This window comes from Carassius carassius, chromosome 44 (genome assembly GCF_963082965.1).
Source record: "Carassius carassius chromosome 44, fCarCar2.1, whole genome shotgun sequence".
Classification (NCBI taxonomy): domain Eukaryota; kingdom Metazoa; phylum Chordata; class Actinopteri; order Cypriniformes; family Cyprinidae; genus Carassius; species Carassius carassius.
In genome coordinates, this window is record NC_081798.1 from 7541073 (window position 1) to 7553553 (window position 12481).

General features: G+C 35.5%; 1 protein-coding gene across 6 annotated transcripts in view; it reads right to left on the reverse strand.

Annotated features, from left to right (window-relative positions):
* Positions 1 to 12481, reverse strand: part of LOC132126551 (SLIT-ROBO Rho GTPase-activating protein 2) — a 293384-nt gene that overhangs the window by 214195 nt on the left and 66708 nt on the right. For all 6 annotated transcript variants that reach the window (XM_059537856.1, XM_059537853.1, XM_059537855.1 and 3 more), the window contains 8 exons: positions 11102 to 11317; positions 9521 to 9649; positions 8415 to 8636; positions 6297 to 6398; positions 5151 to 5348; positions 3413 to 3497; positions 1038 to 1065; positions 510 to 540 (listed from right to left, as the gene is read on the reverse strand). In XM_059537856.1, coding sequence (XP_059393839.1) covers positions 510 to 540; positions 1038 to 1065; positions 3413 to 3497; positions 5151 to 5348; positions 6297 to 6398; positions 8415 to 8636; positions 9521 to 9649; positions 11102 to 11317 — 1011 coding nt within the window. The remainder of the gene's footprint in view (positions 1 to 509; positions 541 to 1037; positions 1066 to 3412; positions 3498 to 5150; positions 5349 to 6296; positions 6399 to 8414; positions 8637 to 9520; positions 9650 to 11101; positions 11318 to 12481) is intronic.

Consider the following 12481-nt stretch of genomic DNA (forward strand, 5'->3'; position numbering starts at 1 on the left):
TGATTAATTTTAACCTAATATCAGTGACTTTTGCTCTGAGTAAATAAAAGGCCACATCAGAATGAGCATAAACTAAATAAAACAAACAAAAAAGGAAAACAAATGCATGAAATAAATAAATAATAAATTACATCAATATAAATAAATACATGCACAAACAAACACAAACAAACATACAACCCATACATAAAAAATAGTGCACATCTTGTTTGCTGTAGCAGTTATTGTATGACAAACTATGTCCTGAGTGAACACATTTCCTTTGAACATAAAGTGAACAGCTAACACCTTTTTGCACTTGACGTTTAAAATAAGTTTTATTTGTTTGCACAAAGCATCAGCACACTATTTTATGACATATATGCCAATCCACTGTTTCCCAGCACTGCACACCACTGTGATGGTTTGTCCTGCATATTGATTTCAATAACAATAACTGATTATGGTCTTTAGTGGATTGATCCAGAATCAATTCGGAGTCAGTTCTACCAGTGAATGGTGATAATTACCTGTTTCCGAACAGTGGAGTTCCTCCGCCCGCTGATGGACACAAGCAAGAGAGCGATGGAAAGAAAAAGAGAAAGCTCTGTCATTACGATGGATCATTTTCCCTCTAATTTCCCTCCACATTCAATTTACAAACTGCCTGTGGCCATTAGACCAGTAGAAATCACTCTCCTGAGAAGGGTCATATTTTAATACACTGGCCTTAAACACACACATTCACACACACACACACACACACACACACACGCAAAGAAAGGCTTTCAGTAGTGTTAGTTGTGAAAGCGCTTGTTTTGTCTCTTCTGTGAACTCTTGTTTAAAGGTTCATTTCCGTACTCCATTATAACTGTAGAGTAAATTACATACTCCTGGCGTCAATAAATAAATCAGCAGATGTGAATAAAAGATGAATGTGTCTAGACAAGATATTCATCTATAAATGGCCCTGAGACATCTGCATGTGCACCAAATTAATTCTTGAGTGTAAATGTTTGCATCTTGTTTGGTTTTGTTGGCTTTCCCACAGCACTCACCTGGCAAGGCAGTAGTCGGTCTTCTGACCTGAATGGAGAAATAAGAGGAGAAAAAAAAGAAAAAGAGAGAGAAAAACAGTTAGACGGAGTCTGGATGTGTGAGGAAGAGGCCACAGCTGGACAGTTTCCTTTTGGGAATAACACACTTGTCCCGTTTCTCGTCTGTCACAAGGACCTTCCTGTGGGACGTGACCTCATATCCAAACTTTACCCTCCAAATACATTCAGCGGCATCACAATGTGCTATTTTCCCCATCAAACGTACTACAGACTTCATTGAGCCAATCATCCAAACCACTTTGTTTCCTTCAATCTATGCTGAAACATTCTGTCAGTTGCATAATTTTTACATTTAGATTACAATTACCATCATCTAATGCTCATTTAAATTTATCACTATGAATTACTAATAACATTCTCAAAATAATTATACATCTTTCATACTTTACATTATTAAGTTGAGCACCAAATCAGCATATTAGAATGATATCTGAACGATTATGTGACACTGAAGACTGGAGTAATGGAGGGGAAAGTTAACATCTACAAAATCACTACTTTAGATCAAAATGAACAGATCATCTCAGCTAGCATGCTTATTTTACGGTAGAGTAATTAACACCATTGCTCTCTCCATCACACCTAATTATATCTTCGTTATCCTCTGTGCCATCAGTCTGAATCTCTCAGTTTCACTTCCTGTTTACTGGCAGGCCGAACTGACTGGAGGAATGAACATGGGAGGTACATCAGAGTGAAAAACACTCCAGGAAACCCCCGCTGTGCCCTTCTCTTTCTTACACAGACTCATTTTCTTGGTTTTGTAGCATGGCACATGACCTTTGACCTCAACCATCCAGGACTGCCTTGAGTGGATAAGGTCCAGAGGACAGCAGTACAGAGCGGCACTGCGCTATTAAAGCTTCATGCTCTGAGGAGACTGATGACATCAGTACCATCCTTAAGCTTTCACACACACACACACACACACACACACACACACACACACACACACACACACACACACACACACACACACACACACACACACACACACACACACACAACAACAACACAGTACCCTCTCTGCCTGACACTGCAACATCACACAAATGCATATTAACCCTAACACTACACATAAAAGAACAAATATTTTATAGATAATTAATGAAATAATAATTGTATAATTTGAAGTATCATTTAACACACAAGATCAATGATAAACCAAAGGCTAATTAAACAGCACTGTTCTGTCTTTATGAGGGAGTCATTTAAATCATTCACTCAAATGATTCATTCAAAAACATTGATTCATTTGGAAACAAAACACATGAATGTCTTAATGAGGGAGTGATATAAATCATTCACTCAAATGATTCGTTCAAATAACGGATTCATTCCAAGATGAAACAAGTGACTGGGTATGTTTACATGCACTATTTTTCATTAATCTGAAAAGAAAATGCAATCTAATTTCACATTTTGAAAGTTTATATGAACCTCAAATTTCGCAATACAATTCACATATTCGTTTGCATGTGCATTGCACAAAATACAAGTTTTTAATTAAAATTGAGAAAATAGCTAGTTAGATTTGGGCGTTACATTCATATTTTTATGGAAGCTTGTTTCTGCCACTGAATAAAAAAAGGTAATTTCGAGTTTATCATCTCTCAATTCAATTTTTTTTTTATTGCAATTGCAACTTAACATAGATATTCTATAATATCTATGTAAACTATAACTATAACTATAAAACTTTAATACTATAATACTATAAACAATAACTATAATACTCACTTTATAACTTGCAATTTCCGAGTTTATATCTCACAATTCTGAGGAAAAAAATTCAGAATTGCGAGTTTGTATCATGGCCAGAATTGTAAGATAAAAAGTGGCAATTACATTTTTTAAAATTATTATTCAGTGGCGGAAACGAGCTTTCATATATTTCATGTTTCCTATTGATCAGATTATTTTCTCTACACCACCCTTTCCAAACAAATAAAAATGTTATTAAGATCAAGCTCAGTTGGATTCATTTAGGTGTTGACAAAGTCTTTTCAGTCTGAGTCTATAGTCTGAGTCTGAGTTTATAAAGGACTCGCAATGAATCATTTTCTCAACCAATTCGTTCAAAACACTGATTCAGGGCACTGTGTGTTGCTCTGAGAAGCACAAAGTTGGATTCTGCTTTGACTTCATTTTTTACTTGTTACGCATGAAATAACTGATACTATCATGTCTAAAATATAATTTAAAATATTACATCCACAGTACCTTATTGATGGCATTAGCTTTACCATTCAAAATGTGCCCAAACTACAGCTCATAAACCCACATGCATAAGTCACTCGGGAAAGATTACTCACTTTCTCCCAGAGACTTTTGGATCAGGTCATGTTTAGCCTGTAATTTGGTGATGAGGTTCCTGCCCTCCAGAAACTCCTTCAGTTTCTGAAATAGAGAATATAAAAAGTTTCAACTTCAGCACAACTGTTAGACCATCTCAACATTTATGAACAAACGCTGCTGAGAAATTTCATTTGAATAGATATTAAGTGAGCAGTATAATCAATCTTCCTTCCTCTTCTCGGCTTTCTGGCAAAGGATCCTTCCTCCACTCCTTTCAATTTGCTGTGTAGCATTGAGACTATACATCTTGTTGGCGTAAACATTAATTTCATATCCACTGGAGCACAGGGAGGCAATGGATCTATGTGCTCTAATAGCTTATGGCTCTTTGGGGGTGAGAACCCTGCCCTGATGGAAACCTGACAGCGGAGAGACAGATAGGAGTCAGGAGAAGGAGTCAGGAGACGCATGGAGAGAAACCTGAACCGCGGAGGGAATGAGGGAGCTGGGTAGACAGATGCTTACAATTTCATCCATCATATATCACAGCCATACCAGCATTACAGTCGTGCAGACTCAGGAAGGATAGCCAACACATGGAGCCATGCACTAGAGCTTTTGGCAGAAAGAGACGAACTGAATGTACATAGGGAGTTAAAGAGAAAGAGGAGAGAGGCAGATAGAGGGGAGGAAAACCCCAGAATAGGATCTAATGAAGAGGATGTGATAAAACAGCCTGCACAACATCAAGTGACAAACCTCTGCTTGCTAATCTTGTGCTTCCATTGATCATATGTGTCATGTTACACCAGAGTGAATGGATTCTTATTGTTCTACCTTTTGTACTCAATTTATTATTTTATTTTTTTAAAGCAGGTATGCATCAGAAAACCAATTTCTGTATAGACATACAGTATACTTTAAAGTACTGCCTGCAAAAAGCTATCGGACATTTCAACCATTATTGTTCAGAAAAAAAGATAGAGTTTACTGAACACACATTGACTACAGCTGTCACAATATATGGGGCTAAAATGGAACGAAATGAAAAAAGAACCTGACACACACACACACACACACCTTTAAACTATTAAATATAAAAATACATTGTATATTAAAAAAATACTGAATAACTTTTCTTTAACTGCCACACACACACACACACACACACACACACACACACACACACACACACATATAGTTAATTGTATAGGAAATAATATTATTTTGGGAGGTTTTGAACTGGATGTTTGAAACCATCATACAAAAACAACTGATATAAAAAACTGTTTTCTTTTTTTCCCCCTATACTTACTGAGTTGACAACAACATCCCCATGTGACCCCAGTCTCCCTTACAAGGTTATCACAGAGTGCTATTAGTGGCTCCCTGGCCATTGCTATTCTGCTGTTGCTGTATTCTGAGTATTTTGTAAATGTGTCTGGAGAACAAACTCCAATTACAATTTAACAGTTTTAGACGTCTACAAACAAGCTCAGATCAATGAACAGCAGTCAACTGCAGCAGTCTCCTCTAACTGCTTCTTAAAAGACTCTGAGAGAATAGAAAGGACATTAAGTTGTATCTCAAACACTCAGTCTCTTATCTCTCCCTTCATCACCCGCTTCCTTTCCCATTTATCTTTCTGCCCTTTCATGCCCTCAGCAGATTTCCTACTGTCCAATCCTCCACACCCTTTCTTCAACCCTGTGACCCTGTATAAAACTGAGTTTTCTCTTTCTCCATCTCATTTACCGTGAAGTAGAACTGTTCTGTCTCCTGCTGGTTGGCTCGTCTCTTGGCCAGGCTGGGTTTGCTCATGAAAGATTCAGACACAGTGGACTTGACCGACTCCATTGAGTTACTGTGGTGGAAGCAGTCAGTCACATCAAAATCCTCAATGGTCACTATGTCCTGGATGGTCTGTAGAGTGGCCTCCATCGTCTTCTTTACCTGGAGGAGGAGTATTTACATTATAGTTGCTACATGTTGGCAATATTACAATGTACAAAGAACACGAGTGAAATTGATCAACAGAATTTTCTCCTGCTGCAATCACTTGATCAAGATATTTCATTTTACAGTCTGGTGCACTGCATTAAATCATTTTCTTGGTTGTTATTTCGGTCTTGTTTTCGATTAAATGCATCCAAACATCCCTTAAAACAAGACAAGGAACTAAATTGCATATGATATTAAGATTTCTTAATGTCTTGAATTCAGTTTGTTTCTCAGACCACTGGCTAACCACACTAAATTAAAAATGTATACATTCCGGGAAAAAAAAAGAATTTTTAAATATGTTTACTGAAAAATAGGTCAATAACACTGATTAGGTAAATGTGTTTTTTCCATTCTCAGAGAAACCGTCATTCTGTAAAGTTTTTGTTTTTAATATCACAATCATCTGAGTCAAACATATATTAAATAAAACATAAACAGAACATGGAGAAAGTTTAATGCTTTATTGAAACACTAACATTAAACAATTGAGACTGTTACACTACTTCCCAAGTCCGACCAGTTCTACTAAAAAAATCCCCCACATTTTCTGTTGATGGATTTCAACATAAATGTTGAATGATAATGTTAAATGGAGTTACACTCTTATTAGTAGCTTAACATTTGATCAAATTAGCCATAATACTTGTCATAGGTTTGATTTTGACAAAAACTGTCTGCCAAATGTACAAATGTAAATAATTCAACTGAATGGAAATCCATGGAATTAGGAATGTATGTGTAAAGATGACTGCTGAATTGAAGATCATTTTACTCAATCAATGCTTTGATACAAAAAAGTGCACAAAAAAGTTTCAAATTTGACAGATGTAATATAAACATAAAGAATGAATGTGCACACATTTGTTGTGCACATTATATTTGTTGGACCATGTGTACCTCTTCATTCTCTATTTTCAGTGTGGACAGACGGGACTGTAGCTGCTGGCATCTCTGGATCAGCTCTCCCTGCACGGGCTGCTGGGCACACAATTGTCCCACCTGAGGGAGAAAGACAGAAGAAAGTGCTTAAGAACTACAACAGAATTAAGGAGAAGTAAAGCAAGTCCATCTCCAGCAGTGATAAAGCTGATGTCCCCCGTATGCTCTGAAGAACGGAGTAACCCGAGCAAGCCTCTATATGCCTCTCGATCACTCTCTTTCCCACTCTCTCCCTCTCTTTTTTGCCCATAACAGCTGGGGAACATCTGGCTCACTTTGGTCCACCCTCTCCCTGAGGAGTGAACACACGACAGGGCACGCGTGCACTGGGGAAAACCAGCTGCTCTGTTCATCACACACATACAAACATCCAGGACCCCTGATGCAAGTTGGCTAATTGCAAAAACATCAGCATAAAGTTCAGCACAGCAGAAAACATCATTGATTGGTTTCACAGAAAAAAATGCAGTGCAATTAAAAATGTTAATGTGTCTAATTTTTTCCAATGCTAAAATACTTCCTTCTATCCCAGTTTAATATTCACACCGTGTCTCTATAAGTTTGACTGACCAATGACAGTGCTTAGAAAACCTGTTTGTTAAAATCATTATGTTTGGTTTGGTGACAATAATGGCACAGGACCAAAACCAAACGAAACCAAAACAAAACAAAACAAAACAAAAAATAATTACTAATTAACAAACAAATAAATCAAATTAAGAATAAACAAAAATACTAAATAAAATAAAAAACTGAATTAAATGGCTGTTTGTAGGCATTAAACACGGATACAAGTGGCAAATAAAGAACACATCTCACCTTCAATAAAATAAAATAAAATAAAACCAGAACCAGTTGTGATATTTTAAGACACATTCTTTATCTTTCAGATAATACTGACAATTTCTGCATGATTCGATATATATATTTATATATATAAATATAAATATATATATAAATATATATATATAAATAAATATATATATATATATATATATATATATATATATATATATATATATATATATAAATAAATAAATATATATATATATATATAAATATATAAATATATATATATATATATATATATATATATATATATATATATATATATATATAATATAAATTAATATATATATATATATATATATATATATATATATATATATATAAATTAATATATATATATATATATATATATATATAAATATAAATATGTATAAATGAATAAATATATATAAATATAAATAAATATAAATGAATAAATATATATATATATATATATATATATATATAAATATATATATAAAAATATAAATAAATATAAATGAATAAATATATATATAAATTTAAATATATATATATATATATATATACATACACACACACATATATATATATATACATATATATATATTTATATATATATTTATTCATTTATATATATATATATATATATATATATATATATATATATATTTATACATATATATATATATTTATTCATTTATACATATATATATATATATATATATATTAAAGCACCTATAAGGTTAGTAGTCAATTTGTTGTATAAATAGAGAATAATATAAAACATAAAAACTGGACAGTCTAAATGACAACCTATAATAATACAGGCCAGAAGCAACTGTGGTCTCTCAGCAGGCATGTCTGTCACTGTGCAACAATCTGATTGAGCAATGCTTCATTCCTCTTGAGGTGTCTGGGTTTGTTTGGACATGCAATGAGACACAGTCTTGCCAGAGTCACACGTAACAACAGGACACACAGTCTCAGAGAGACAATGCTGATCGTTGTGTAACAGTACCGACTGGTATTTAGCGAAGCTGATTTCTTGATATCATCAAGATGTTTGATATTTTGGAGCAAAAGCACTTGGCATTAGTAAAGCTGCACTCAGCTGCCTAAGAATGTCTGTGTGTCATTGTTTACCCACATTGTGAGTCTGTTGTTGGTATATTGCTTGGGGCATGAAAATAATTACCATCACTGCATATTCCAATACTTCATTCCACCACTGGCATGTCATAAGCAATAATAATCACACCAACTGACCATATCACCCATGTGAGACTGGAAGTCGAAGCGCATCGGAGGGCAGAAGACGTTGTTGTAGGTCTCCATGAGCCTTTGCTTGTCTGCGTTGGCCTCCAGGTTCTCCGCAGCGTTCTCAATGGTCTCTAAACCACCGTGCTTGGAAGTCTCCACGTTAAACTCGGCCGAGAGGTAGGTACGCAGTGCACGGTTCAGGCTGGCATGGTAGCCCAGGTCACAGCACTAAAAGAGGGAAAAAAGGGGTGCATTCGGTTGGTATTTTGAGCTGTGAATGTAAAACTCTGTTAATCCATGCATGGTTAAAACTTCACTTCTGTTTAACAAATTCTCAATGGTGGAATTTAATTACTTGATGATTATATTTTTATGCAAAAATGAATGAGATGACCATCACACGACTAATTTTTAATTATTGAATTATAGAAAAGTTTTGTGAGAACTGTTAAAAAGGACTTCATCAAAATTAAAATGTTGAGAATAAGAATATAAATCCATAAATAATACTAAAGTAACATTGGTTCAAACAAGTTAAGCTTGACTGCATTGTTACATCAAATGTGACCCTGGACCACAAAAAGTCATAAATCGCACGAGTATATTTGTAGCAATAGCCAACAATACATTGCATAGGTCAAAATTATAGAATTTTCTTTTATGCCAAAAATAATTAGGATATTAAGTAAAGAACATGCCACATGAAGATATTTTGTAAATTTCCTAACATAAATATATCAAAACGTAATTTTTGATCAGTACTATGCATTGCTAAGAACTTCATTTGGGCAACTTTAAAGGACTATTTTCTCAGTATTTTTATTTTTTGCATCCTCAGATTCTAGATTTTCAATTTGTTGTATCTCAGCCAAATATTGTCTGATCCTAACAAACCGTGCATCAATGGAAAGCTTATTTGTTCAGTTTTAAAAAAAAATGTGGTCCACGGTTCCAAGGTCCACAAAATGTTTTTTGGTCCAGGGTCACAAATATCAAAAGCTTTAAGAAGGAATGTTTGTGATTTAGTAAACATTACTTCATAACAATAGACTAGAAACACATGAAGATTCCTGAACTGGCTCTTTGGAGTGATGAGATAAAGGTGGACTTACATCTATGAGGTCAGACAGATCATGGATGTAGTATTTGAAGACGCAGCTGTTGGTGGCCTCCAGAGCCAGAAGGTACTCATTCCTGGCCTTGCTGGCTTTCAGCTTGTTTTCAGTGTATTTTGTTTGCCGCTTAAAAAAAAAAACAGGAGGATGAGACAATGGTTGAGAAAAGGACAGATATTTTTTTCACAGTTCATAATGAACACAGGCTTTCAATGTCAGTGTTTACTACTGTCACGCAACAAACTCAAGCATAAAGTCATAGAAGTGTGGGGAAAAACATTGGTTTTAAATTTTTTGTGTAAAAATAAAATTTTAACACAGGTTTATTTTAACCTTTAAAGCCTTTAAAACCCTTTAAAGCTTGCATTAAACATGAGTTCATGATGGATGGCATGTTGTTTAACTTCTACTAGCCCTCCCTGAATGGGCTCATGTTAGAGCTGCCACCACAAACTGTACTACATCTGTAAATGCTGCTGGGGTGACCACAGGCACTCTCTAGTGGGACACACATAGAGGAGCTGCTGTTGGTCTTGTGGAAACAGAGGTGGCCCTGGAACAACCCAGCGATGATCCCATCAATCATTTCGTAAGCTGATGGTACTGGACAGAGATGGTAACCAGAGGACTCCAGAAGAACAAAGACATGGATTGACAGCAATATCTGGCCCAGACATGCTAATTCCTGCCCCCTGCCCCCATGTCATCTCATTACATCATCAAATGACCTTCTACAACACAGTATATACAGTCATAGAGGAGCCATTCACTTGATGAATTAAGCTGCCGTTTAGTGCTTAGTATTACCCTATCCAATTGGAAATTTCAGGAATTTTGCAGAATGTATAATCAAACCTTGTTTCACCCTAAGAGTTTATTTTGTGACAATGACCAGCTGATTGTGTTTTATGCTGTTACATTGCTACTTACAAATTAAATAAGTAAAATGACAAGAAAAGACTATTGTTAGTCACCAGTTGTGATTTCTTTAACTCTCTCTACATTAATTTTCTATGTAAATGTATATAAAATATAGTTTATAACATATTTAACTTAAATAAAAAATAAAAAAAGCCCACTGTTGGTCATCTACAGTATTTTATTTTTAATTATAATGAATATGGAAACACCATTGATGTACACCTATTTTATTATATTTTGTCAACTGTTTTAATTTCTTTTTTTTTATGAATACAGAATGGTGTGACCAGTCAGAATCAATTATTTCAGAGCGTTGTGTGATAAGCATAGTGTTATTTAGGCATGATAAGCATGGCTTTCGTATCTGACGCATGTTATAAATTAAACCACTGTCAACAGGTCATTAAAGCTGTCGAGGATCAGGTTTAGGACCATCAGCACCATCTGGCAGTGACGGCATCTTCTGTATCTCCCTGAGCTCTGCATCTTTCAGCCTCTCTATCTCAACTCCCACTCTATCACCTTCCCATTTCTGTGAAATCTCCTTCCATCTGTTCATTCTTTTCCTGCCCACGTTCACCTTCCCTCCACATTCTCTGTGTAAACTGTCCAAGAAACTCTGATTTCTCCTTTGAACCCTCTGATCTCTCTGCTCACCTTCTCCTTCATCTTCTCGATCTTCTTGACTGAACTGCGGCGCACATGTTTCTCCTCGTTCTTGATGTTTGCAAGAGAGTCGGGCGAGCGCTGGGTCTGCCTGTCCTCATGTCGGACGCTGCGGCTCATCTGTTTCTCCTCCTGCTTCTCTGCCTCCTTCAGCTTGCTTTCAGCATTGATGCTGTCCATGTTGTACATGTGATAGGTCTTCATCACCTGTGCAGTACAGAAAAAGAGGTAAAATGTGCATGAAATCGTAGATTAGACAGAGCAAATGCATCACGCCCAGTGATGCATGTCATTTGAATGTGATGAATTCGATTTTGCAAAGAAATATATAGAAGCCTGTTTTTTTTTTTACCACAGGAAAAATAAATAAATGAATAAATAAGGTAATTTTGTCTTTTTATCTCATTCTTCTTTTGCAATATTTATAATTGCAACAAACATAATTTCCAAGAAATTTTTATTTCTTACTATTCCATTAAATAAAATGACATACATTACAAATCGCAAGGAATATCAAAAATGTTATGACCCCTATAAAAAGCTATTTATGTCTGAATCCAATGAGGGACTATTGGTGAAAGATCTGTAACTGTCATCTGTGACTGTTGCCAATGAATGGAAGACACCACCAAGCTCGATAGTTAGTATTCAGCAGATGCTAAATTTGGGAATGGGATTGAAGGGAGGATCTCATTCCAAACTTCTGCTCCTTTGAGAGGAATGTCACAGAGTGACGCCATTCTTGTGCTTGCAATCAAACACACTGCCAAGAACGGAGAAATGATACCAAGAGAGAGAAAATTAATGGTCTCTATTTGCCTCCACTGGCTTCCATGAGGGTGTCAGCCTCTATGATGGGCATAATAAATGTAATAAGCTCTTTGCAATGTCATCATTAATAGGAAACACTTACAGGAAGAATTTTGCAAACATAAATGAAGGCGGCTCTCTATGGCCTTTTCTTGCTCTTGTAAAGTGCAAAGAAGCGTCAGGCTCTTTTCCAGTTTTTAAAGGAAAAGTTCACCAAAAATGTGTCACAGAAAAAAGTTTTGGATCGACACAAGGGTGAGTAAACGATGACAGGTATTTATTTTTGGGTGAACTACTGAACAAGCCACTGTTGAGTTCATAATAAAAGAATGCTGAAGACTGAAGAGGAAACTCAGTTCATCACGTTTTCAGCCCTATGGGGTTCCTCTCTGATCCAAAAGGCTGAGATAATCATCATCAGCTTTTCCATTCATTCTTTCCTTTCTTCATATAAAGCACAGCTGTCACGAAAAATGGTGCCAGGTTTATTTTCATCATCCTTAACTCTTTAATTAAAGGATCTGCTTACTTTTTATGAGGTATTGAAACGGGTTACAGTCA